The 27,996-nt window shown below is 43.8% G+C and overlaps 1 protein-coding gene across 7 annotated transcripts; it reads left to right on the top strand.

Annotated features, from left to right (window-relative positions):
- Window positions 1-352: 352 nt before the first annotated feature.
- Window positions 353-27,996, top strand: JAML (junction adhesion molecule like). 7 transcript variants are annotated; one of them, XR_009564974.1, is made up of 10 exons: window positions 353-4,692; window positions 5,678-5,740; window positions 8,602-8,756; window positions 10,333-10,558; window positions 14,301-14,413; window positions 17,969-18,206; window positions 21,842-21,980; window positions 24,264-24,501; window positions 25,798-25,881; window positions 27,501-27,556. XR_009564974.1 is itself a non-coding variant. In XM_030838080.2 (10 exons), the coding sequence occupies exons 2-10, from the start codon at window positions 5,698-5,700 to the stop codon at window positions 27,591-27,593; spliced, it is 1,152 nt and encodes a 383-aa protein (XP_030693940.1). In that variant the 5' UTR covers window positions 365-4,692; window positions 5,678-5,697; the 3' UTR covers window positions 27,594-27,996. The 7 variants fall into 7 exon arrangements, 6 of the variants coding, with proteins under 6 accessions (XP_030693940.1, XP_060160109.1, XP_060160106.1 ...); XM_030838080.2 differs by having other exon boundaries at window positions 365-4,692; window positions 24,264-24,324; window positions 27,501-27,996; XM_060304126.1 differs by lacking the exons at window positions 353-4,692; window positions 5,678-5,740 and adding an exon at window positions 7,638-7,716 and having other exon boundaries at window positions 24,264-24,324; window positions 27,501-27,996.

Below are 27,996 nucleotides of genomic sequence, written 5' to 3'. Positions count from 1 at the left end.
GATTAATATGTGTCTTGGCATGTTTCTCCTTGGATTTATCCTGTATGGGACTCTGCACTTCCTGGACTTGATTGACTATTTCCTTTCCCATATTAGGGAGGTTTTCAACTATAATGTCTTCAAATATTTTCTCAGTCCCTTTCTTTTTCTCTTCTTCTTCTGGAACTCCTGTAGTTTGAATTTTGGTGCATTTAATGTTGTCCCAGAGGTCTCTGAAACTGTCCTCAATTCTTATCATTCTTTTTTCTTTATTCTGCTCTGTGGTAGTTATTTCCACTATTTTACCTTCCAGGTCACTTATCCATTCTTCTGCCTCAGTTATTCTGCTGTTGATTCCTTCTAGAGAATTTTTAATTTCATTTATTGTGTTGTTCATCATTGTTTGTTTGCTCTTTAGTTCTTCTAGGTCCTTGTTAACTGTTTCTTGTATTTTCTCCATTCTGTTTCCAAGATTTTGGATCATCTTTACTATCATTACTCTGAATTCTTTTCCAGGTACACTGCCTATTTCCTCTTCATTTGTTTGGTCTGGTGGGTTTTTACCTTGCTCCTTCATCTGCTGTGTGTTCCTCTGTCTTCTCATTTTGCTTAGCTTACTGTGTTTGGGGTCTCCTTTTCCCAGGCTGCAGGTTCTTAGTTCCCGTTGTTTTTGTTGTCTTCCCCCAGTGGGTAAGCTTGGTTCAGTGGGTTGTGTAGGCCTCCTGGTGGAGGGGACTGGTGCCTGTGTTCTGCTGGATGACACAGGATCTTGTCTTTCTGGTGGGCAAGACTGCATCCTGTGGTGTCTTTTGGGGTGTCTGTGACCTTATTATGATTTTAGGCAGCCTCTCTGATAATGGGTGGGGTTGTGTTCCTGTCTTGCTATTTGTTTGGCATAGGATGTCCAGCACTATAGCTTGCTGGTCATTGAGTGGAGCTGGGTCTTAGAGTTGAGATGGAGATCTCTGGGAGAGCTTTTGCCGTTTGATATTATGTGGAGCCGGGAGGTCTCTGGTGGACCAGTGTCCTGAACTCAGCTCTCCCACCTCAGAGGCACAGGCCTGACACCAGATCAGAGCACAAAGACTCTGTCAGCCACACGGCTCTAGTTACAAACAATGAAGCAGGGCAGTCAGGCAGTTTAACACAGCTTGACTTCAGCAACCACCTTACACTACGATCCTCATTCAAATCTCAAAATGAACTCACATCAGATTTGTCCTTAGTCAGCAGAAGACTCTCAAACTCAACTGTGTTGCTTCCTCCTTCTTACACGTTTTCTCATATCGCATCTTAGTTTATCACCTGCTCTACGCATCTTTAAATGGTTCCTACTCCTTCTTCAGGGCTTTAGCTTTTAAGTTGCTTGTGGCTTCGGGTAGAGCTGTGACTAGCTGTCCTTGGACTCATGGCAGAACTCTTCCTGCACTGTTTCTCTTCTCCCAGTCCTAGACAGGCCAATATTTAACCTTAAGAAGTCAGGAAGTTAAACCTCCCTAGAGAGCTAGGCTGTTGTCTATACTTGCCACACCCTCTGCATAGCCCTGATCTCAGGAAAGATGAAGTAGGATGGTTTAGATAGAACCCATTCTAAAGGAGAGAGCAGGAGTAATGACTCTCAAGGTCCCCTTCAAGTACAGGGTTGACCGATGTAACTGAGACTGTATTATAAGAAGCCATGTAACCTACCAGTCTGTACTAAATGGTCTTGGAAGGAAAAACAAGGATGCATTTTAAGATGTTCATGCCTCAGAGTGGTTATGTGGACTCGTATACCTAAAAACATCCAAAATCCTGGAGGTACACAGTGATGTGTAAATTGAGGGGACTTAGCCTTGCAGGTAGAGCAGCTGCCTGAGTGAGGGAGGGCAGTGAGGTTGTCTGTGTGCTCAGTGGTTGCTTGTCCTCACTAGGGGCAAATGCTTTGACTGAGAGAGAGAATGCCTCTCCCTTATTTTGTCTTGTAATATCGTAATATTTGGGGGTCATTTCCACATCCTGTGTTGTAGTCTCATTGTCATGAGTCTCTTTTCTGAAGATCTTTTCTTCTGTTATAATTGTGCCAAGGACAACAATTCCCCTACACTGGGGAAAAGGGGGTCCTGATACTTACAACTCCCCAGGAGTGATAGAAAGTATTTGCCAAGAGTTATATTTTGAAAGAGCCATAAGCTCAGGTCCAAACATTTGGCCAACATGTGAGATAATTTACTATGCAGAATTATCTCAAGAACATGCTGGTGAAGAGATAAGTCAGTATCCGGGAAAGGAAGCAGGCTGAGTTGAGGATTCAATTGGAGTCTATCAAGGTGCTGAAGGTGCATCTGAATGCTTTGGTTAGATTTTTAGAGACTGAGATTAATATATATACATACTGAATTACATATCTGAATGATAAAATTCTGAACTATATATGTGTGTGTGTGTAATATCTATCTATCTGTATTATATGATAGGAATTTCTGAATATTTGCCAACTAACTAGGAATCTTCAAATTTGACTAGTGTTCTTGGCCTGGTTAGGTGTTATTAGTTCATCTGATGAGTGGTCCCTGGACTCCCACTCTGGGTCTTACTCTGCGCTGGTGTTGGAGATGCACTGGCCCATAGCCACAGCTCTTGGCCTCGTGGGGGTGAGGGTGGAGAGCAAGACTTTAATCAAACAAGCATATAAGTAAATAGATAATTAGAAGTTGTGACAAATGCCCTAAAGGAAAGAGAAATGGTACTATTAAAACATGTGGCTAGGGTCTGCCCTCGGAAGGGTGGTTCAGGAGAGGTTTTCCTGAGGAAATGACATTTAGTTTGAGATATGAAAGATGAACAGGAGTTAACTAGGGGAAGGGGATGGGAAGAGCATTCAGTCAGGGGGAGCAGATTAATCTTGTTTTGGTAAATGAAGTTCAGGGAAGCTTTGCTGTAAAACATTGATTACTTTCACACACATGGAAGAGCAGTACAGGCTAGTAAAGAGACAGGCTCTGATCCAGAATGCCCGGGTTTGAATCCTGGCCTGCCACTTGCTCTGTGTTATTAGGCAAGTCACTTCACCAATCCGTGCCTCAGTTTCCTCATTTGTAAAACCTCATAGGGGGTTGTGAGAATTAAATTGGTTAATGTGCAGAGCGCTCAGACAGTGCCTGGCATATAACCTTCTCTAGTTTATTGAGTATCCACTACTGATTTCTAGTGTGGTGCTATATTAACTAGGGGGAAAAAGTCTGACCCTTTAATGTTAAAAATGAGGCCTGGGGAGACTGAGTGGTTTCCCAAATATCAAAGAATTACTTAATGGAATGTCTGATCTGGGAAGATAATTTTTTAAAAACTTAATGCTTTTTATGTTAAATCATTGCTTCTCTATTCATTCACACAGAGTTCTAGTGGTGCACTTGAGTACTTAAGACTGAAAATGGGTATCTTCTATTTATCAGATTTTTGCACACTTCTTAGAATTTGTTTGAAAATGGTTTGGGTGTAGCTCTGTGTGTCTTGAGGTTGGTGACTAGATTCAGAGTCTTTTTGGGGTCGCCGGTTTCCACTTAGAATAGAGTGGTGCATTTGCACGATGTCTAAGTTGATTTCAGTTTGATGGTTGTATTGGCAGCTGTCAGCACTTGTCCAGTATATGCCAGGCACTTCACCGATACTGTAACATGGGCGTGGGACACTCATAAATGAGACGCATATGGTCCTGCCCCTGAGAGTATAGATAACTCTACACTGTAATCAATGATTACTCCTCCGTGCAAATGGCGCACTGCTTTGGGGAATATATGAGAGCTGTTTGCTGGGCAGTGAAGGGAGCACAACCAACTCCCTGGAGAAGAATTCATCCAGAACACGACAGGGATCTTAGATATCTGAGATATGATGAATTAAAGTTATGATATAAAGGAAGCCCTTTATCATGCTCACGCATGTATGCATAGGGTAAGGCATGTGTCATGCAGCAGGAATAAAGCTGTGGCTATCCTGAGAGCTTGTATTTTCATTAGAAGTACTCATATTTGGGGAAATTTAATGTGACTTTTGGTAATCTGAGTCAGTGTAATTGTTATCTACATTGTAGTGGAATTCAAGAACTGAAACTTAAGAAGCTTCCAGTTCATTCTGATTCATCATTTGCTGTTCTTGTAAAGGTAGATTCTCAGAACCCAAAATCTCCTCTAAGGCTACAAACTCTGTTTCCTATCTGACTTTTAGGCTATAAAAATAGGATCTCATGTGGTAATGCTCTCTGTTTTTCAAAGCACTGTTATCTGCATTATCACATTTGATCCTTGTGTCGTTATCCCCATGTTATAGGTGAGGAAACTGAGGTTCAGCAAGGTCAATGGACTTTCTGCATAAGTGAGACCTAGGTAGGGCCACCTTAAACAGTTTGACCCTGATTTTTCAGATGGAGGACTTTGTTGATTAGAATACAGGTAAGAAATCTCTTACTGTACTGTAGAACCTGCAAACCACAACTACTGAGCCTGTGCACCACAACTACTGAAGTCTGCACACCTAGAGCCCATGCTCCGCAACAAGAGAAGCCACCGCAATAAGAAGCCCGCGCACTGCAACGAAGAGTAGCCCCCGCTCGCCACGACTAGAGAAAGCCCGTGCACAGCAACGAATACCCAATGCAGCCAGAAAGAAAGAAAAACAGACAGACAAAACGGCAAACATCAAACAGACAAATTATTAAAAAACAAAATCTCTTAGGTAATCATTTTTTATACATTAAAATGGCCACCACACGTGCTGGACTTCCAGCAGAGCTGGGTAGGGTACTATGATGTTAATACACAAAGAAGACCTTTCCTCCTAGCATATTCTGAGGTGGAATTACTCCAAAATGTTAGAGGTGCAGGGATCATGACGGAGACCAGCCACAGTAGTAGGTAGGAACCCAAGGCTTGTTGAATTGTAACTCCTGGGAGTTAGGGTTCTTCTGTTTTGTTAAGAAAATTGCAGGGCATTGTGCAGACAGTGAATTCTTTCCCAGGAGCTGGTGGATGCATTGAAATTAATACCACAGAGATAATATAGACGTTTTAAAAGTACTTTTGCCCATGCACAACCCAATTCGCATTCTATCCATGTTATCCTGCCTAAAAAAATATTAAAAAAAATCTCACTGTGGACCTTTCATGTGGCTTCTTTGTGTCATAACTGAGTTTAAAAAATTTCCTCGTATTTGCGTATCTCTTTTCTTACATGTCCAGAACATTCTTTATATATTTAAAGGTAGTCATTTTAATTTAGTTGGAGAGATAGGTAAAAATTTCAGGCTGAGTATCCTGTAATCTTTTGTTTATGTGAAACTCTCAGGTTGTAGATTGTCTAGGGTTGTCACCTCAAGGCTATCGTGGAATTGTTTGCTTTTTTTCTCTTTAAAAGCAACTTTCATCTAATCTTCCCTTATAGCCAGTCTGAGGCAGCCCGCAAGTGACTCTCCAAATACCACTCTGTTTTGTTTCATCATAGCAGTTACCAGCATCCACTGTTTCTTATTCATTCATTTGCTGCTTTTTTCCTCTCCATCTCCCCTCCACGTGCAAGCTGCTATCAGCCGGGACCTTGTCTTCCTTGCTACGTGCTGCAGCCCAGTGCCTCAGACAGAGGCTGACTCACAGAACTCTCCATTGATGTGTTAAATTAATGAACTTCTCTTGACACTATTTTCTGACTTTTTTTTTCTTTTAAGGTTGAAAAATTGAGAGCAGCATGTTTTACCCACCGAAACGCATCCTGGTGCCGGTGTTACTCAGTAAGTAGAAGCCAAGGGACCAAGGAGGGTATTTGATTTCTTGTAAGTCTCATGCGTGTTCAGAAGCCAGTTTTATATATTTTCATTTCCCCTTGCTTTGTTGAAAATGGAAACCCCAACCTGGAACTTCACAGTTTTGTTGAAACAGCCGTTTTGCTTCAACAGCTGTTTTAGAAGCCAGGTAGGAGACTCTTCCTTGGAAAGCTGAATATTCCTCTGCTGCTATTAGAAACAGAATGCCTTTGGGTCCTGACTCGGTGTTTTAGGACCTTCCTATGGGATACAAAGAAAGTTTCTCGCTGGTATTCCTGCACTTTAAATTGTTATCTTTAAAACCACAGCTAGTCTCAGATCAGGAAATGAAATTACCAAAGGGAGTCCCAGAATCCCTGTAATTGTTTTCGTGCTTTAGCTACACTAGTCTTCTTGCAGTTCCTCAAATGCGCTGAGCTCTTTCCCAATTTTGGATGGTTTCTTTTGCCTGGAACCTTCTCTCCCCACCTCACCCTAGCAAGCATGCCTAAGCCTTCCTTATCCTTCAGGTTTCTCCTTAAGCTCCACTTTTAAAAAGCCTGCTCTGGAGTCTCCTGTTCCTACGGTGCTCAGGGCTGCTTCTTCTTGCTAATCCCATCTCTTTCTAACTTTTTCATCCTTTTGTCCCCTTGTCTTCTCTTTATCCCATGGATATAGCTCTGTTGGAAGAATAAATTAATGAGATGCTTTGCTCTCATAGCTTTTTATTTTTTTCTCTTTTTTAAAGAACTTAAAAAAATTATTTGGTTGCTTTGGGTCTTAGTTGTGGCAGGTGGGCTCCTTAGTTGTGGCATGTGAACTCTTAGTTGTGGCATGCATGTGGGATCTAGTTCCCTGACCAGGGATTGAACCCGGGCCCCCTGCATTGGGAGCATGGAGTCTTAACCACTGTGCCATCAGGGAAGTCCCTATTTTTTTGTCTTTTTAAAGTATGGTTGAAGTATGGTTGATTTACAATGTTGTGTTAATTTCTGCTGTACAGCAAAGAGATTCAGTTATACATATACATACATTCTTTTTTATATTCCATTATGGTTTATCACAGGATATTGACTATAGTTCCCTGTAATATGCAGTAGGACCTTGTTGTTTATCTATTCTATTTTTCTCTTTATTATTAGTTTCTTAAACTTTGCATGGTGACCTAAACACTGACTCAGCAAAGTGCACAAAAGAATTGTCTTTGCTCTAATTCCAGGCAACATAGCATGTGCACAAACATGCAGTCAGACATACACACACACATGAAACTGGTATGTATTAGAGAATTTTTTTCCCCATGGAATCAGGGTTATAAAAATCTCAGAGGCTATTTAGACATTTCCTGGGTGAAGCAGCCTGCAAGTTTTTGCCCTTCCATCCAGAGACTTAACAATCCAACCCCGTGTGGAGTGGCCTGGTGACATCAGGGGGTATTGTACTTCTTGGAGAGGTTTTCCTCCTCTGTAGAAAGTCTCAATTTCTTCAGCCATTTCTGTACAAAGGTTACCTATCAGGTATAAGTTTCTCTTTGCTTTGGTTGTTGCTCTTGCTTTCTAGCAAACTCATTTAATTCTACAGACAGTGCTCTTCATATTACATTAAATAAGCTTCTTATACCTTTAACCACACTTAAAGTTGCTCAGTTCTTCCTTACAGGAAAATTCCAGGTCGCTTTTGCAGGTACTTTTGATTTCTTTCAAAAAATAATTCCCTCCAGAGAGTGGAGAGTTCATGTTTTCTTTCACATCCTCCCCACTGCGTGTTGCCTGCTGTGGGCAGGAAGTTAACACTCTTCTCCCGGGGCAGCAGCTTGGATGGAGAGGTTGGCACATTTTCTGTTTACTCCAAAATTCGTTCACTTGGCTCTTCTTTGATAGGAACTGGCCAGCATCTAAATGTGTCTTTCTTGCTATGGTTATCTCTTTGCATAGAGCATGTCCTGTGGAAACAGAAATATCCATGTAATGGTTTTCTCTTTAGAAATGGTTTTTTCTTTAAGGGAAAAGAGAAATTACTTGAGCAATGGACAGATAGTGGAGGGGTACCGCATGGGCTAACCCTAGAGACTGGAAAGCCAGGGCTGAGGGCAGAGCTGGAGGAGGGAGGTGGGGAGAAGGCAAACAAAGGAAATTCAAGGGAGGAGCTGTGCTCTGTCCTGGCCTAATTACAAGGACCTGCACTACAGCCAGAATCAGCCAGCAAATTCAGAGATAAGCTTTTGTAAAGGAACTAAAGAAGGAGAAAGGCAGAGGGAAGCAAAAGTACCTGTGAACTGGCTTTTCAGTTCCCTAACTGAAACTAGGAGCCAGAGACATCCCATTTCCTGTTTATGGATGTCTAAATTCATGACCTGAAAGGAGAGACTTCAGGGTTTCTCTTCTCTTTTCTTCTTGTTTTCTTTTTGTTTTGTTTCTCTGGCCATGCCACGCCGCTTGCAGGATCTTAGTTCCCCAACCAGGGATCGAACCTGCTCCCTTGGCAGTGAAAGCGCAGAGTCCTCACCACTGGACCACCAGGGAATTCCCTCTCTTCTTTCTTTAGAAAGGAGATTGCAGGGATGAATTCTAGAAAAGGGGAAGGGACTGGCTAGGAGCACAGGACCAGTTAGCATCTATATAGCATGAAGATTGTAGAACTCCTCTGATTTGAGCTACGTGGGGGGAACTACAGTATTTCTGTTACCCTTGGGAATGCCATGCTGGTTGGAATGAAGGGCCTCTGAATACTTTGTCCACGTTGGGTCATCTGGGGTGGAAAGGTGCATATACTTGGAGATTAATACTAGTTTTTGTTGCTGAGTGTATTTGTCTGAATGATGCCTCCTCTTGCCTTTTCGACTTCTGTAGGTTATTTCTTGGGCCTGAATGACTTGATTGTTTCCTCCGTGGAGCTAACAGTCCACGTGGGTGATTCAGCCCTGTTGGGATGTATTTTCCAGAGCACAGAAGAGAAACTTGTGACCAAGGTAGACTGGATGTTCTCATCAGGAGAGCACTTCAAGGTAAGAAGGAGGAAACACTGCTGTGTATTAAAAGTCCCTGGCCAATGGTGTCAGAATGTGGGGAGAGGGAGAATCAGGTCATCCAGTGCCATGAGACGGGGTTGCAGGAGCTTGGGCTCTGGAGCTTGCCAGAACGGAGCCTCCTCCTGGCCTCTTGGCTGTGTAATCAGCTGGGTAAATGACTCAAACTCTCTGACATTCAACTTCCCCATCTGTGAAGATGTAAGTGATTATAATAATGGTAATGCTTACTTTTCGGGACCTTGAGAAGCTAATGGGAGACATGCACATAAAGTTCTTTAGTTCCTTTCCTCTATTTCTCCCATCTGTAGAGTAGCATAGGTGGGTGGGAGGGTGAGAAGAGTGAAAACGCATTGGTCTAGACAAAAAGAGTTATGGGCTAGGCACAGGAATGGTGTCACAGGAATCTTTTCTTTGGGGAGGGGGCAGATTCTTTCAGCCTCCACTGACCCATTTATGTGCTGGGGAATCATCTCTTTCTCCTTCACGGCTGCTTAAAGTGTTGGCATTAGCAGATTCAGCATGGCTGAGTGAAGGCCTTTCATGGGAGCTCTTTGGATTAGGAAACAGAGTGTATTAAGCCTCATCTGAGATTCTGTGCAGATACTTGTATGTCAGGATCATTTGCGAAATATGTCCTAAGTAATGTATTATTGACAATAAAGTCCCAATGTTTGCAAATGAAATATTGCTTTTGTAGCTCAGAGCATGTTATCCCTATCATGCTACTGTCACTCAAATTTTTATTAGTATTTATTGTTATAAGAGGGAAATACCCATGGTCTAAGTGGCTCCCCCTCCCAGTCTGTAAACCATTCCCTGTTGATGACTCCTTCCCATGCCTTATGATAAGCTGCCTGGAGGAGGGCAGAAAGGACAGCGGTAACAGCCAACATGCTGGGGATTCTCACAACAGCCTGTCTGTGGGATTACATTTGGATGCCATCGAATGCGGAGGCCATGGCAGAACACAGGGTGAAGATGGGAGATGCTTTTCAAAAGTTGTGAGTTTGAATCCCCAGAGTGATCTTCAGAGTGGGTGTTACATTTTACCTTAAACTGTAAGAAATGGAAATGTGTTGACCCTGTTTCTCCAATTGTCTTTGTGTAAAATGAGCCGCAGAGCCTTGTGCAAGTTAGTGTATTGCCAGGCACACGATGATGGTGATGATGATGATGATGATGTTGTTGACGGTGAATTGGGTACCAAGTACTATTTTTTTTTTTTTTTTTTGCGGTACGCGGGCCTCTCACTGTTGTGGCCTCTCCCGTTGTGGAGCACAGGCTCCGGACGCGCATGCTCAGCGGCCATGGCTCACGGGCCCAGCCGCTCCGCGGCATGTGGGATCTTCCCGGACCGGGGCACGAACCCGTGTCTCCTGCATCGGCAGGCGGACCCTCAACCACTGCGCCACCAGGGAAGCCCCCAAGTACTTTTTGATCACAGTGGTGATGATGACTATGCTGCCTCCACAGAACAGGGGCTTTTGAATCCAGACTCCTGGGTCTGGTGCCATGGACTTTACATTTTCTCTGATGTTGTATTGCCCTCCAGGATGATTACGTGCTCTTCTATTATGCCAACATCAGTGTGCCTGTGGGGCGTTTCCAGAATCGTGTGAGCTTGGTGGGGGACATCTTACACCATGACGGTTCTCTCCTGCTGCAAAATGTGGAAGAGGCTGACCAGGGAAACTATACCTGTGAAATCCGCTTCAAAATGGAGAGCCTGGTGTTCAAAAAAGCAGTGGTCCTGCATGTACTACCAGAGGAGCCCAAAGGTACATAAATGCTTACTCAGAAGGGCGAAGGGGCAAGAGATTTGGTGTGCGGTGAGGGAAGCGAACTGATTTTGTTGAGCAAGTGACAGCCATTGTGCTATGTACTTACCACGGAGTGAGTCCTCAATAAAATAAAAATAATGATGATCATTATTTTATTATTACTTTATCATGTTTCAACCTCATGAAAATGCTGTGAAGGAAGAACTGTATTCTTTTCATTTTACAGATGAGTTAACTGAGGCTTAGAGAGATTAAGTGACTTGCCTAAGGACATATATTTATTAAATGGCATATCCAGTACTTGGACCCTGGTACCTCTGTCAACAAAGTCCATGTTTTTTTCCCACTATACCCTGATGCTTCCCATCAGTTATCCATGTTGATGTTGTGTCCATATTTTGTAGGTAACGATGTTAGGTGTTCTGGGGTATATGAAAGAAATGAGCAGATCTCTCTAACTTCCTAGGACCTTATGTTCCCATTTATAAATGGCTTCAGTAGATTGTTGGTTTTAAAAAACATGTTCTATAGAACACTCAAGGTCCAAGGAACCTGGTGGGCCACACAAAGCATGAGAACAGGGCAGGGGATTGATAGAGGATCTAGTTGGGCAGGACCTCAGGCTTCCACCTCCACTACAACCAAAGTCCTTTTCCTTTTTCCTGTTATATTCATTGGGCTGCCAGATAAGATTTCGTTTGAAGAAAGAATTCTGCTGCTTTAAAAAGTTTGAAAACCACAGAATTAGATACATTCTTTAAAAGTGTGAGGTAGAAGGAACAGTCTTTGGCCTCAGGAGAGCTTGCTGTTTAGTGAGTGAACTAGAATCTGGACACCCCGCTCCCTGCCAGCTAGTTTAGGTCCATTCTTTCAATGAGCTCCTTTGGAGCACCCTGTCCCTGTCTCTGGTGATATTCAACACACCTGTTCAGTTGTGTCTCCCCTGCTCACCTGGATCTGTGTTCTTGGTCCCATGACCAGCCCTAGACACAATGCCTGGCATAGAGTAAACATTCAGTAAACATTTGTCAAATGAAGGAAATTCTTAAATTAGCATCCCTCACTTGAATCTGACTTCTAAAAAATGGAAGGGTAGAAGGAATTGTAGAAGGTGGCCTCTGGCCTCTCTCCTAATTTTTCCTACTTTTTTCAATTGCATTTTTCTTTCGATTTTAAATCTATGGCTCTCCAGGAAGAAGAAATGAACCAACTGTCTGTGTCCCCCAAGGATTATCTTTGAGTTACCCCTTTCTACTTTGTTCTCTGATGCTGGGCCTGAGGACTACAAGCATGTCCTACAAAACGGGTGCCTATTCCTGCTTAGAAGAGACACAGAAGGAAGGAGCCCAAAGGAGGCAGTTTTAAGAACTGAGTCCATGGGAGCAGGCTAGAGCAATTTTAGGGGTAGTCAGATTTCCCAGTAGCCAGTGGAGCAATTTGTATTTACTTTTCCTTTCCAGCCGGCGTGGGAATAGCTCTAACTCCTGACCATTTGCCTGGTGGCCATCTCCTTCCATGTGAAAACTCATCTAGATTTCCTCCACAAAGTTTATCCTTCAGTTTGTAATTTTTCTGTGTTTCTACTACTTCAACTCTTTTATTCGTAGTTCTTATTTTAAACACTATAAACAATTTTCTTTTTTCTTTCTTTCCCTTTCTTTCTTTCTTAGGAATTTGCTTCCATTTTATTCTATGAAAGGATTTTAAGGCATCTGAATGTGTGTGTCCTCAGATTATACACTTATACTGTATAGATATATTGTATAATAGTTGATGAAAAGCATAAAGAGAACAAAAAGTAATTTTTATTCAAACTTGTGCATATAATTTCAGTCAGATGATCTTCATTTTTAAGATTCAAAATTGAATTAAAGTTTTCATATCAGATGAATTGCTTGAACAATGTTTTGAGTTTGGTTTAACATTTTGGAAAATATGTTGTTCAAGGAGAGAAAACATTCTTATTGAAGGGATTCATGCACATGATAGGTCGTATAGTATGTGCACTTTAGGTGGCCTCTGGATCCCTAACTTCATTACTCTATTATTTTTATTCTATTCTAATCTCTTTTCAATTTATAAAGGTCTATGATTCTAGAAGGGAGGCAATCTAATGAAATAATTAAAAGCCCATGTTTTGGAATCACACCTAACAGTGCTTTAAATCCTAATTTAGAGAAAGTTCCTAATATTTGGAAAACAAAATTTCAGTGGTATAGACAATTTTCTTACAAATAAAAATAATATTAACTTCCCATATTTTTGCTCTAGAATCAGCCATCCTTCCACTTAAGTGAGGTGGTAACAGTAAAGGGAGTGAGAAAGCGTGGGCTTTGTTTTCACTCAGGCCTGGGTTTGAGTGCTGGCTCTGCCTTTTACTGGCCATGAAGCTCTGGGCTCTTTCACTTTCTTCCTCTGTGAAATGGGAGAGTAATAGTGCATATCTCAAAATATTGTAATGACTAGGTGATATCCTAGGTGTCTAGCACATGCCTGGTGTGTTGAAGGAACTCAGAATGTTCAGTTCTTATTATTGCATTTAAAAAACAGGGTTCAATTCTTAATATACTCATAGATTTAGAGGGTGTTTCCTTCCCTATTGGTATTCTTTGCAGTGAATTTTTATTACTTCCAAAATAATTCCCTCCATAGAGTTTTGAGTTCATAATATTTTCTTTTGCTTTCCTCCCATTGTGCGTCTTTCCTCCTGGGTGGGAAGTTAACGTTCTCCCAGGGACACAATTTGGATGAAAAGGTTAGCTGATGTACTGTGTTCCTTTATGAGCTCCGCTTAATGCTCTCTTGAAGGAACTCTGTCCAGTTAAGACCTAGGCTTGTGTCTCCCTTAAATATCATCCTGCCTTTCTTTTCTTAATTGACTTTGTGGTCGATTCGTATAGAGCACTATTGAAAAATCAGAAGCATCTTTCCAATTGTTTTCTTTTTCAGGGACTTGTTGAAATGACTAAAGCAGTAAACATATGATGGGGTCAGCTGCTTATACAAATAAGCAGGAGGAAGAGACTATTTGTTGGAAAGCCAGGAGCAGGGGAAGGGGGAGCAGATGGGGAAGTGGGGGCAGGGATTAAAACAGAAAGAAAAGCCAAGAGGAAAACTGTCTGTTGTCTTGGCCTAATTAGCAAGCAGTCCTGTGACCTGTACTCTAGCCAGAATTGTCCTAAGCAAGTCCTAAGACAACTTGTAGAAGAATAAAAGAAGTTGAAGAGAGTTACCCGTGATTCAGTTTTTCAGCTAGGAGAGCCAGTGGATTATTTATAAGAATGAGAGTTATATAACTTTCCACTTCCTGTTTATGTTAAGCAGATGTGGGTATCTAAGTTGGAGAACAGAAAGTGGGGGGCTTCAAGGTTTTCTGTACTTTCTTTATCACAAGCTTGAAGTGGAGTTGGGGCTTGTGGGAGAGGTTCTGGAAAAGGAGAAGGAGAAAGGAATTAAGAGAACCAGAAAGTGTTTACTGAAGTCAGTGGGACCCCAATGTTGGTAGCTAGAGGGTATTGTCTTATCCTTGGGGTATTGTGTGGATTTGAATGAGAAACCTCTGAGTACTTTGACCACACAGAAGAATCTGGATCACCTGTGGAGGGAAAGTGTGCAGTGTTTGGCGGTGACATTGATTTTACTGTTGAGGATCTTTGGCTAAATATTATCTCTTCTAGAAGTTCTTTGGCTTCTATAGATTATACCGTGAGTTTGACTTGATTTATCATTTTATCCCCAGAGCTCATGGCTCATGTGGGTGATTCGACTCAGATGGGATGTGTTTTCCACAGCACAGAAGAGAAATACATGACCAGGGTAGACTGGATGTTCTCATCAGGAGAGCACACCAAGGTAAGGAGGAGAAACCCTCATTGTGTATAAGAAGCCCCTGGCCGATGCTGTCAGGACAGAGCGGGGAGATCAAGAATCCAGGCACCAGGTGCCATGTGGTTGTGTTGTGAGGGCTTGGGCTTTGGACCTTGGCAAAGCTGGGCCTCTCAGCTCAGCCACTTGGCTGGGCAATTTCAGCTTCCGGTTGGGAAAAATGACTCTAATGAAGATGATGAAGAAGAAGAAGTAGATGCTGCTGCTGCTCAGCTTTTCAGGTTGTCAGGACGCATATAGGAGACGGCTGATGTAAAGCATTTGTACATGACTTGGCCACTGCATTTTAGTTTAATTCCTCTTCTCCCTTCCCCTTTTCGTAGAGTCCATGGGATAGCAAGGGGGATGATTTTGGTGGCCTAGCCAGGAAGGCAATGGGCTAGGCATAAGCACAATTGCATTCGTATTCTTTTTTTAAAATTAAAAAAATGTTTTTGATTTTTATTTTTAATTAATTTTTATTGGAGTATAGTTGCTTTACAATGTTGTGTTAGTTTCTACTGTACAGCAAAGTAAATCAGCTATATGTATACATATATCCCCTCTTTTTGGGATTTCCTTCCCATTTAGGTCACCACAGAGCATCGAGTAGAGTTCCTGTGCTATACAGTAGGTTCTCATTAGTTATCTATTTTATACATAGTATCAATAGTGTATATATGTCAATCCCAATCTCCCAGTTCATCCCATTCCCCCTTCCCCCTTGGTATCCATGCGTTTGTTCTCTACATCTGTGTCTCTATTTCTGCTTTGCAAATAAGATCGTCTATACCATTTTGCATTCTTATTCTTTTTTTTAAAAAAATTATTTATTTAATTTATTTATTTTTGGCTGCGCTGGGTCTTCGTTGCTGCGCGTGGGCTTTCTCTAATTGCGGCGAGCGGGGGCTACTCTTTGTTGCGGTGTGCGGGCTTCTCACCGAGGTGGCTTCTCTTGTTGCCGAGCACGGGCTCTAGGCACACAGGCTTCAGTAGCTGTGGCGTGCGGGCTTCAGTAGTTGTGGCGCATGGGCTCAGTAGTTGTGGCACACGGGCTTAGTTGCTCCGCGGCATGTGGGATCTCCTCGGACCAGGGCTCAAACCCGTGTCCCCTGCAATGACAGGCGGATTCTTAACCACTGCACCACCAGGGAAGCCCTCTTATTCTTATTTGGGTTATTTTTGTGAGTTTTCTTCTGTGCCCCATTGCCCCATTTATGTGATGGAGGGAATTTTCTTTATCTTCATGGATGCTTCGAATGTTGGGATTAGTAGGTCCTGGGGGCCAGGTTGAGGAGTACTTCATGGGAACTCTGAAGTAGTAAACAGCAAGTTAGTTCATTAGACCAGTAGATGTCAACTATGGCATGATGATATCCTGATGAGTCAAGGTGTGTTGTAAGAGATATCTCAGGTAACTTATTGTTAATAAAAGTTAAGGTACAAAGTTTAGAAAAGATTTAACTTTTATAAATGAAGACATATTCCAGGTCATCCCTACAAAAAGTCATTTATACTCACTTGATTCCTATATGCTGAGTGGGTCAGAAATGGTGGCATCCAGATGTAGAGAACAAACGTATGGACACCAAGGGGGAAAGTGGTGGTGGGGGTGGGGTGGGATGAACTGGGAGTTTGGAATTGACATGTATACACTAATATGTATAAAATACATAACTAATAAGAACGTGTCGTATAAAAAATAAATAAAATAAAATTCAAAAATTCAAAAAAAAAAAAAGAAATGGTGGCATCATGGTGGGGTCTGGGGAATTACATGTAGTTCCAGATTCACCTCTGGGAACTTGTCATGCATTTATATGTCATCCACCAATTGAGACACTGCAGAAAATAGGATGAGAGTTGACGTTTTGGGTTGTGAATTTGAATCACAAGAGACAAGCCAGGTCTTTTCATTCATGTTTCTGTTTGTATACCCATTTCCTTTTCTTAAAAGCTTTTTAAAAATAATAATATTTATATAACTTTATAAAAAACTCCAACACATTTATTTAACAAGTGTTTTTAAAGCATCTGCTATGCAGTGAATACTCAAAGCTCCTGCCCTGATGGGGGACTTACAATCAAGATGGAGGGACAGAACCTAGGGGCAGGACAGGAATAAAGACGCAGACATAGAGAATGGACTTGAGGACACGGGGAGGGGGAAGGGTAAGCTGGGACAAAGTGAGAGAGTGGCATGGACATATATACACTACCAAATGTAAAATAGGTAGCTAGTGGGAAGCAGCCACATAGCACAGGGAGATCAGCTCGGTGCTTTGTGACCACCTAGAGGGGTGGGAAGGAGACACAAGAGGGAGGAGATATGGGGATATATGTATATGTATAGATGATTCACTTTGTTATGAAGCAGAAACTAACATACCACTGTAAAGCAATTATACTCCAATAAAGATGTTAAGAAAAAAGATGGAGGGATATACATAGTAAAACAATGAAGAAATAAATACATGATATGTCAGGTAATAGTAAGAGCTATGGAGAACAAGGAAGCAGGGTTTTGTGGTTGTTATTTTATGTAGGTGGTCAGGGAGACCTCACCAAAAAGGTAACATTTGAGCAGAGGTCTCAAGGAAGTGAAGGAGGCAACCATGCATCTGTCTAGGGGAGAAGAGTGTTCCAGGCAAAGGAAGCAGCAAGTGCAAAGGCCCTGAGGCCAGTACTCAAGGAGCAGCAAGGAGACTGGTGTGGTTGGAGTGAAGTGACCCAAGTAGGTGAGGAAAAAGCCAGTAGAAGATGAAATCAGAGAGGAGATGGGGGTGGGGCAGCTCATGGAGGACTTTGTACTTTTAGGAGAAATGGAGGGCTCTTAGAGGGTTTTGAGCAGAGGAGTGATACGATTTAACTTATATTTCTAAAGGTTCATCTGCTGAGAATAGACTGTAGTGGAGAGTATAGAGGGATACAAGTTGAGAAGCTCTTGTAGAAATCCAGGTGAGAGATGGTGGCTTGGACCAGACTGTGGAAGAGGTGAGAAGTGGCTAGATTTGGGATGTATTTCGAGGGTAGAGGATTTGTTGTGGGATTAGATGTGAGTTGTTCAAGAAATAGAGGAGTTAAGGATGACTGCAAGATTCTTAACCAGAGCTTATGGAAGAAGACGTTGCCATTTACCAAAATGGGATGGATAAGAAGGAACTGGTTTGGGGGAGAATTTTGGAGTTCAGTTTTAGACATGTTTCAGGTGCCTATTGGAAATCCAACTGGATATGTCATAAAAAGTAAAGGAGTACTTTTACTTTTTTTACTGGAGAAGTGCAAAAAACTGAAAGTCCCTCATTCCCACTTTCCTCATCCCTCTCTTGAGATGGAACAGTTGTTTGTGGTTTGGTGGCATCCTGCACAACTATGTGCCCGCAGACACGTGTGTCCATGGATTTGTGTTACTTAATACCTTCTGATAATACCTTTACTGTTTCCACACACAGTCTGTGAGTCCTGAGAGCCCCCCCTCTCAACCTTCCCGGCGCCCCTCTACCCCAGCCCTTCAATCTCATACGTTTTGCCTTTCCCTTCTAGGAGGAGATTGTGTTGCGCTATTACCCCAAACTCAAGGCAGCCATGGGATACCCCCAGAACTGGGGCCGCTTCCAGAACCGTGTAAACCTGGTGGGGGACACTTCCCACAACGATGGCTCCATTGTGCTCCACAGAGTGAAGGAGTCTGATGGAGGAAGCTACACCTGCAGTATCCACCTGGGGAACCTGACAGTCAGGAAAACCACTGTGCTGCACGTGATCCTGAAAGAGCCTCGAAGTATCTAACATTTGGTTGGAGAGGGAGGAGGAGCCTCATAGCTGGTAGGCAGGGCCAGGACTAGGGTGAGGCTGGAGAGGCTTCTAGGGTGCAAAATTTAAGGAGGCATCACTTCCAGGTGCTGTACTTGCCTGAACCTGATAAGCCCAGCACTTATCAAGCACTTGTACCCTGTACTTGCATGACCTTGAGAGTGAGACCTCCTTAAATTTGGTGCCCTATGCACCTTACTTGCCTCACCCTAGTTCTTCCCTGCTGGCAGGTCAAGGAAAAAAAAGCTCATATTGAGTGAACACCACCCCTCTGCCGGACCTCACTCATCATTAGTGTAATATACTAAGTTAAAAGTACAGGAGCTCAGAGATGGATTGGAGTTGTTTTGACTTGGCTTCAAGGGAGATGCTCTGTGCTCTGTAGTGGAAAGGAAGATGGTCCCGAGCTGGTGAGAGACAGCAAAGAACAGAGAGAAAACAGGAAGGGGTCAGAACCAACAATAGAGGGGTTTCCTGATCAAAGATTCTGTATTCTGGCGAAACACTGTGTATTAAGGCCATTGGTGTGTAGGAGAGTAAAGAGTAAATTGTGTTGACTGATAGAGGTTGATAAGTGAGGAGTTCAAGTTAAACCATAACCCAGTTAGCAGTCAGGATGTGGCCTGTGGACTTTGCCTTTTGCTAGGGACCCAGGGCTGGGCTGTGGTTGGTTGGGGGCAGGGATAGAGGTGAGGGTGCAACACACCCCAGTACCTCTGGCCAGAGACCTAAGTCTATGGAGGCGCCTTCTTGCCAATAGCAAAGGATCCCAGCTGGAGAGGGAAGAAGACAGATGGCTTTCTTCACTCTCAGAAGTCTTAGCTCCACTTCACAGAGAAAATAGAAGCCATTAACGGGAGCTCATTCAACTTTGGAGCCCTCCCCGCCCACAAACGGACCTACATCCACTCCCATCGTCCTCCCTGCCCTGCCATCCTGAGCTCCCTTCCACCCAGGGCTTATCTGAGCCCCTGTGCTCGGGTGGTGCTCTCTCTTCCTTCTCAGGATCCTCACAGCATGGCTCTTTAAGCCCATACTTTCCAAGGGCTTCTGCCACTCAGCACAAACATACACTCCACTCTTCCTCTTACCTATGTCCTTGTCTCCTTTAGCTCTCATCCTATATCTTTATTTTTCTTGAAACAGCTTTATTGAGATACAACCCACATACCTTACAATTTACCCATTTAAAGTGTACACTTGATGGTTTTTTGTATATTCCGAGTTGTGCAACCTTCCCCACAGTACATTATGTATTTCTTTCTTTACACAGCCAGATAGCTTGCTCAAGGGCTGGACATGGTGTCTCCTATCTCATCTCCCATTAATTGATAGCACACTGCATTCAGTCTTCTGCTTCTACCTCTGCTCTAGCATAGATCACCAATGGTACTCTAAAGGCACATCCTTGACCTTCTCTACCTCAGTAGTATTGAACACCATGTTCTACATACATTCAATATATTCTATGTTAGATACAACTTTATCTGTCTGCCTATCTATCTATCTATCTCTATGTATTATATGAGCTCCACCCAAATATTCCACAAATACTCAAATACAACATATCCAAACCTACCCCCTCACCTCTCCCCAGCCCATCTCTTCAACCTCAGTTAATGTCACCACCATCTACACAGTTATCCAACTGGATGCCTGGGAGTTGTACTTGATTCTTCCCTTTCCCATGACCCCCAGTCTAACAAGTTGACAAGTCCTGTCATTTCTACTACTGACTTTAAAAAAATATATATCTTTATTGGAGTATAACTGCTTTACAATGTTGTGTTAGTTTCTGCTGCACAACAAAGCAAATCAGTCATATGCATACACATGTCCCCATATCCGCTCCCTCTTGCGTCTCCCTCCCACCCTCCCTATCCCACCCCTCTAGGTGGTCACAAAGCACTGAGCTGATCTCCCTGTGCTATGCAGCAGCTTCCCACTAGCCACGCATTTTACATTTGGTAGTGTATATATGTTGATGCTACTCTCTCACTTCATCTCAGCTTCCCCTTCCTCCACGGTGTCTTCAAATCTGTTCCCTACGTCTGCGTCTTTATTTCTGCCCTGCCGCTAGGTTCATCATACCTTTTTTTTTAGATTCCATATATGTGCATTAGCAACCCGTATTTGCTTTTTCTCTTTCTGACTTACTTCACTCTGTATGACAGACTCTAGGTCCATCCACCTCATTACAGATAATTCAGTTTCGTTCCTTTTTATGGCTGTCTACTACTGACTGGATCTGCCTCCTCTCCCATCTGTCACCACCGCCTTATTCTGGCTGTCTCATCCCCGTCTTGGACTGTAGGCCTCTAACAAGTCTCTGCTTTCATTCTCAGTCACTACCCCTCATTCTTCATGCAGCTCTGAGTGCCATCTTTCTCAGTAACAAATCTCAACTGCTTATAATCTCTTAATGTCTTCTCCATCGCCAAGGAAAAAAATCCAAACTCCTCATTGAGATAATCAAGGTCCTGCATGACTTAGCTCCTGTTACTTATCCAGCCTCATTCCCCACCACACCGACAAACACAACCTTTGAACCAGACCCATGGAACTCTTGCTAGTTTCTAAAAGCACCATCCTGTCACCTAAAAGCACCTAAGAGGGCCTCCCTGGTGGCGCAGTGGTTGAGAGTCCGCCTGCCGATGCAGGGGACACGGGTTCATGCCCCGGTCCGGGAAGATCCCACATGCCGCGGAGCGGCTGTGCCCGTGAGCCATGGCCGCTGAGCCTGCGCGTCCGGAGCCTGTTGCTCCGCAACGGGAGAGCCCACAACAGTGAGAGGCCCTCGTACCACAAAACAAAACAAAACAAACAAACAAAAAAAGCACCTAAGAGCTCCAGACCTTGGGTATAAGGTCCCTACCATCCTTCCCCATACTGTTTGCCAAAAAAACCTTGATGTTTCCTTTAAGACTCAACTTAAACTCTTAAACTTTTGCTGACAAGTTCTCAGGTTCTGCTCCCATAGAATTGGGTACCCTTTTCTCTGTGCTGCTCTGTACTCTATATGGACTGCTCTCAAAGCATCTATAAGCAGTCTGTGGTTTTCTGTTTACATTGTCTCTCTCCTTGAAGGCAGGGACCACGCACTATTTGTCTTTGTATCTTCTGTGCCTAGTGATATCTGGCACCCAGGAGGTGTTTGATGTGTATGTTCAGAGTGAACTGAGGAAATGAGTGAAGGGCGCCATAAGGGTGGAAGTGCTTTACTTTGTATCATGACTATGGGGCTGAGTGTTGTAGAGCAGGCTCTAACATGTCTGTTATTTCTGTCATTTGGTAAACCACATTTTAAGATAGAATTATTAATGTGAAAGAAAGCTCTACTGTAGGTGAGGTGATATTCTCTTTTCCCACCGACCTTAGTCTACATTTTAATGGTAAGCGGGGGTGGGTGTGTGTGTGTGTCAGCGGACTTTGGTTCTCAATCTAATGGGGACAGCTGGAGTCCTAGTGTTTCAACACGGAGTGTAGTCTGACCTTCTCCTCCCACTTCTGACGTGGCTGTTGCTACTTGGTCTAGAACTGGTGAGGCTCCCAGCTCTTTTCTGGATTATTGAGGCCCTGTCGTTACTTCTCTCCTTTCCCAAGCATTGGTGACCTCAGTAACCCTCAGACCTGAGATCCTGGGCGGTAATCAGCTGGTGATCATTGTGGGAGTTGTCTGCGCCACTATCCTGCTGCTTCCGGTTCTGATATTGATTGTGAAGAGGACCTATGGGAATAAGAGGTACAGGGCTGCTCCCATCTCTTGGGCTGGGGGGCTGGAGATGCCTCTAGCCTGAAGTGGAAGAGAGTGATAAGGCTCTAAGTGTGCCATTTTCACAGAAGGGGGTGTTTTAAACCAGAATCATCTGTGGTTACCACATTAGACGTCATCGTATAGTGACCCCCCCCTTTGCTCACTGTTATCCTGAAAGGCCTTGCACATTCCCACACCATCCTCATTTTACAAAGATTACACAGACTTACAAATGTTGGTCCAAGTAGAGCACAATTAAGAGTGTAAATCTTATGCAAGAACCGTAATGGTGCTATTCAATGCCCGAAACGATTTTTGAATTGCCCACAGTATGTATGTACTTCGTAGAGAAGCTCAGACTTTGAGGGTTGTCAGTGGTTTTATCTGAAGGACCACATTTTAATTATGAGAAGCTACTTCTGAATGAATGGCCTCAGGTCCTAAATTATTTATTGTTGAAATGTGTTTTTAAAGGCTTGAAATTCTACCAGTACCTCAGAAATACACCGATGCTCTGGGCACGGGCACTGGTGTTTCACTGGCTGTTGGCAGGCTCATATCCTTCCGTTTATCCAACTATGGATGAACTATGTTGCTAGGGCAAATTGCCTCTCTTTTTGAAATAGTGTCAATGGGCAAGAACCCCCATTAAGACTGAGTAGTGCTGACTTTTGGGACTCCTTTCTCCATGGGACATGTATTATCCAGAAACTGGTGCTGCCTGCTAGGTTTGCACTTGACTCCCCAGGGGCTCTCTGACTTGGTTTTGAACTTGAAGGTCTTTGCTTTGGGCATGTGGACAGCACTGAACCGAGAGTTAGAGAACCTGGCTTTCCCTATCAACTCACTTCTCTGCTCTGGGCCTCAGTTTCCCTCAAAATGAAGAGCAGCATTCCCATGTCTGTCTGTCTACTAGTTTATTCTAAAGAAATAGTCGGACGGATGTGCCGAGACTTGTGCATAAACGTGGTTGCTGTAGCAAAGATTATAATTAAAAACTGAAATCAGGGCTTCCCTGGTGGCACAGTGGTTGAGAGTCCACCTGCCAATGCAGGGGACACGGGTTCATGCCCCGGTCCGGGAAGATCCCACATGCCGCGAAGCGGTTGGGCCCGTGAGCCATGGCCGCTGAGCCTGCGGGACGGGAGCCTGTGCTCCGCAACGGGAGAGGCCACAACAGTGAGAGGCCCACGTATCGTAAAAAAAAAACAAAAAAAAACTGAAATCATTCTCAGTGCCTGTCAGAAAGGTAATGATTCAATGAATTGGTATTCCATTCAATGAAATACCGCATGGCTTTGTATGTAATGATGGAGAAAGATGTCCGAGGAGTAGTATTATACAATATATAGTATGATCTCATTTTAATAAAAAAGCATATTATGTAATTCTCTCTTCAGCAGCATATATACTAAATATATTTTGTGTGAGTATACTTATGCTTGCATTGAGAGAGGTTTGGAAGGATAATTCTAAAATATTAATAGTGCTATTTGGGATAAAAGAAAACGTGGGTCCTAGGAGGGTAGGGGGTTTACTGGAGCTTCAACTTCAGACTGTCTACATTTCTGTATTATTTGAGTTATTTTACAATCAGAGCATACAACTTTATAATCAGAAAATACGATTAAAATATTTCTACTCTGAGACAAAATAATATACATTCCTTTCTAGCTTTAACCCTGGTTGTTGTTATTTTTCTTTTTTCGCTCCACCTTAGGCCAAAATAGGAAAAAAAGGAAGCCTATTTAGTGGCAAATGCAGAAGGCAGATGGTCGAGCGATCAAAGGCCAAGGGCAGGGAAGGGGCCGGAGCTCCCAGCCCTGGGTGTTTGAGGGGATAATTCTGCTTGGCCTCCTCCCTGGAAGAAAGAAGCCGGAAGCCTTTGAACCGGTGTCTCGCTGAGCTTCTGCTGCTCCCTGCTGGCTCAGCTCCATCTCCCCAGTCCTCGGAAATGTTAAAATCGAATCCCATGGCCCCTCTCTATTAATTCACTTAAAATTGTTATGGGCAGAAAACTTGTCAGTGTGACAATAGAGAGGTTGAAGCTGTCGTTCACCCTAAACTATCTCCAGATGCCTTTCTGCTCTCGGTGAAAGAGATGCATCTCTCAGATCTCAAGCGGAGCTGGGTAGCATGGGCTGTAGGTGTCTGGGAGTAGTTCCTAACCTGGGGTCTCTCTCTTCATAAAACTCTGTGTGGTCTCATGTTGTCACCCTTGGATATACGGTGCTGGTTGGGTAATTCCACATGCTTTTCATGCCTTTGCAGTTCAGTAACTTCCACGACCTTGGTCAAAAACCTGGAGAACACAAAGAAGGCAAATCCAGAGGTAAGAGAAGAACTGTGCCATTTTGCTGCTGTGCTCAGTGAGGGCAAGGTGGAGGCTGCTCCAGGATCCAGGTGGTGTGAACTGTGTCTCACTCATCGTTATGTCTCGGCGCATCCAGTGCCTGGCACAGAGCAGCGGCTCAGGAAATCTCCATCACTGCAATGAGTCCCTGGGAGAGTGAGTGGCGTGGGGCGGACAGGGCCAGTCCAGCAGCCCAGTACATCCTTGGAGGGCCCTGGGAAAGTCCCAGTTCAAGCCCAGCTCTGCCACCTCCCTGAGCCTCAGTTTTCTCATCAGTAAAATGAGTTTAAGGACAAACATATTTGCCCCGTTGTAAGGTTCAAATAACATGATGATAGGCAAGTGCTTTGTAATCTATGAGGCACGGTATCAATATAAAGGATGATTACGATCCATTCCAGAGTTAAGTGAAGGAGTTAATTGTTCAGATTAAATATTCGGGGACCTTTAGAAAGAGAGGATCAAGAACTTTTTCAACCATATTAGTTGTGATAAATAATTGCTACCAGGGACTGAGAAATGGATTAGTTTCCTTGAACTCTTTTTTTCCCCTTTTGTTCTTTCATTTCTTCCCTCCTCCTTCCTTTTTTCCCCCTCCCTCCCTCCTTTCTTCCCCCCTTCCTTCCTTCCTTCCTTCCTCCCTCCCTCCCTCCCTCCCTCCCTCCCTCTCTCTCTCTCTCTTTCTTTCCTTTGAAAAACTCCTCTTATCATATTTACCTTTCCATCTTTTGGACTGTTTGTGTCCCAAGAGTAGGATTTTCTCACAACATAGTGCAGGGGACTCCAGAAGTCCAAGACTTTGCCAGTGGATGATATCACTTCTCCAAATAGTGACAGGAATGGGAATCACAAAGTACCTCTGACCTCACAGATGTGAAGTTCAGTGAGGGCTGTTCCTGGCATATAAACCCTCTGGAAGAGATGATGACAGTTAGCTGCTGATGAATGCCGTCCTGCCATGACTCTAATTAGGAGGAAATAATCACAAAGTACAAATAATTTGGCAAGATAAGAATTTTCTGCTGCTACCTCAATGCCCATCCAAACAAAGATATTTGATTTTTTTTTTTTTTTGGCCACGGCATGCAGCACGTGGGATCTTAGTTCCCTGACCAGGGAGCGAATCCGTGCCCCCTGCATTAGGAGCGTGCAGTCTTAACCACTGGACCGCCAGTGAAGTCCCAGATGTTTGACTTTTGAACCAAAGAATTTGGTTCTTAAGATAGTGCTCTTTGCTGATGAGCTAATTTTCTTAATTTCCAGGAAGTCTGAGGAGTGGATTATCGTGACCTATGATAATTCTCTAGCTCTTAGTAACCCTCTGACCTACTGATTTTTGTGGTTTATACCCTCGAGAACCCCTGTCCCCTTGAAGAGTGGTAGATAGCCTTTTCTCTGGCGTGTAAGACTTGTTGAGTTTTAGGAATATTTACATGATTTTCTCCCCTCTAGAAACATATCTACTCCTCAATAACCATGCAAGAGGTGACTGATGAAGAATCAAGTGGAAAGTCAGAGGCCACCTACATGACCATGGTGAGGAATATTCTGGGTCCAGCCAAGCCAGGCATCTGGAGGCAGGAAAAGGAGCTGGGAAGGATACGGCAAACTCATGGGGGATGCACATTGCTAGGTCCCCTGGGGAGGCCACTCTGCTGAGGGCAGAGATTTTTCTAGGTAGTAGGAAAGGGTGAGAAGCTGAAGCTCTGCTGGATAGAAAAGTCATATCAAACTTGTCCTTGTACCCAGTTTCGAGTATTACGAGCATCTCTAGGGCTGGAAAGGATTGATCTTAGCATAGTAACGAGGGGGCTGTAAGATCCTTGCACAGGCATCGTGTCACAAGGGATGGTTTTCCTTCCTTTCAAAAGATGCCTTCCAACTCTTAGATTTTTAAATTCTGTGACTTATTATACCTTGGCATCATCTAATTGCCGGCAAGGCTTCATGCTGAATTTCATGTAATAATACAGAGTCTGATTCCTACTTTCTCTTTGCTCAACTGTCCAGGGAAGTCCAGCACCTAAAAAAGACCCTTGCTGTGTAGTGAGTAGGGGTAAGGACAAAAGGACTGAGCTGGCGAGAGATATGATGCTATCTGTAGACTAACGATAGGCACCCCAGCCATGGAGGGAGCCGTGTTCTGCTGGGTTCAGGGAGGCTGGCCTCCTCTGTTTATAGGATGATGGCTTGTGTTTGTTCCTGTCACACCAGCACTAAGGACACATGACTTCCAGATAATTACAGCAGAGAAAGGTTCTGCCAGGGAAGTGTGAGATCAGAGCCCTGGCCTGGCTCCACCAAGGGAAACATAAGTTCCCCTCTGAAGTTGAATATAGTCATTCCCCTCCCCCCGTCCTTCTCCTGTTATAGCCATGTGGTGCTACAGTGACGGCCAGAACCTCATCTTAGAGACCTGCTGATACAGCTGCACAGTGGCTGCTGCGGAGTGTGTCAGCCACCTGGGTGGTACTGTCTGCAGATAGTCTGTGGGGCAGAGATGATGGAGGAGGGAAAGCCAGTTTCAAAGCCAGCTTCCCCATGTTCACTGCCAGGTGCTTGCGATTTAAACTTTGCAGAAAATGGCAGCCCTGTCCCCTTGAAACGGTTTCACTAAAGCGAGTGTGATGAGAGGACAGGGCCACAAACTCAAAGCCCTTCAGGGGTTGTCAAGTTATTTTAAAACACTATGTACCAAATTAAACAAGCCCGTGGGTGAATTCTGGCCTGCGTACCACTTGTTTGAGACCTCAGGTAGGGAGGTGTTATCTGAAAGAGAGCAGGGCAACAAAGAACCTTTGCTTCTTCATTAAATTTACTTAAATGAAGGGGGCACCGCGCCGTGTCCCCTTTCTGAGGCTGTATAGCACAATGGTTAAGATCACAGGCTTTGGAGTTGGACACACCAGGGTCCAAATCTTTACCTTGACTTAGAAGCTAGCTCAGTCTTAGGCAGGTAACTTAGCTTCTCTGAACTTCAGTTTCTTAATCCTTAATGGGAATAATAAAACCTATCTCTCGGGTGGTAAGGATCAAATGAGACAGTGCATGTGAAATTCAGAATTGGGCCAGACAGATGGAAAGAGCTCAATAAATGGTAACTATTATGATTGAAATGCTTCTTACAAATGTGCTTTGTTTCTCTCTCCCCACAGCACCCAGTTTGGCCTTCTCTGAGGTCAGCACCAACTAGCCCATCTGACAAAAAGTCAGATGGGGGAATGCCAAGGACAGAGCAAGCTTTTTGAAAAGAAGGGGGAGTTCCCTTTGCCCTTGGCCGTGGCACAGACTCTCTCTTCCTTGTGTCCTGAGTCCATGTCAGACCCCCTGCCCTCCAAGTCCTCCCCCGGCCTCATTGCTTGGGCAAAGGGCTGAAGATGGAGGGCTTGAAGCTTGGCAGAGAGACAGGACAGCTCTGGAGGAACAGGCCCTGATTAGGGGGAGCATGGACTTGGTCCCTCTGGAGCGGGACACTGGCCCTGGGGACCCTGACTGAGCTGCCCCAGAGGCCGCAAGCATCCCATCAGGTCAGACCCTCTGCTTGGACGGTGCTCTTTGTGAATGGTTCCAGGGAAGAATCACGAGATAAAAACCAACCCAAATGATTTCTTTGGCCAATTATCCCCAAATAAATGCAGTTTGTGGAAATCA

Source organism: Globicephala melas, chromosome 8, assembly GCF_963455315.2.
Source record: "Globicephala melas chromosome 8, mGloMel1.2, whole genome shotgun sequence".
Classification (NCBI taxonomy): domain Eukaryota; kingdom Metazoa; phylum Chordata; class Mammalia; order Artiodactyla; family Delphinidae; genus Globicephala; species Globicephala melas.
Note: the sequence above shows the minus strand (reverse complement) of the source record. Positions and strands in the feature narration are given on the sequence as shown.

Bases quoted from the DNA above. Each gene is read 5' to 3' on its own strand.
- JAML (XM_030838080.2), top strand. From the start codon at position 5,698: ATGTTTTACCCACCGAAACGCATCCTGGTGCCGGTGTTACTCA. The intron at 21,981-24,263 runs GTACAGGGCTGC...ATGCCTTTGCAG, and splicing joins AGGACCTATGGGAATAAGAG to TTCAGTAACTTCCACGACCT. The intron at 25,882-27,500 runs GTGAGGAATATT...CTCTCCCCACAG, and splicing joins AGGCCACCTACATGACCATG to CACCCAGTTTGGCCTTCTCT.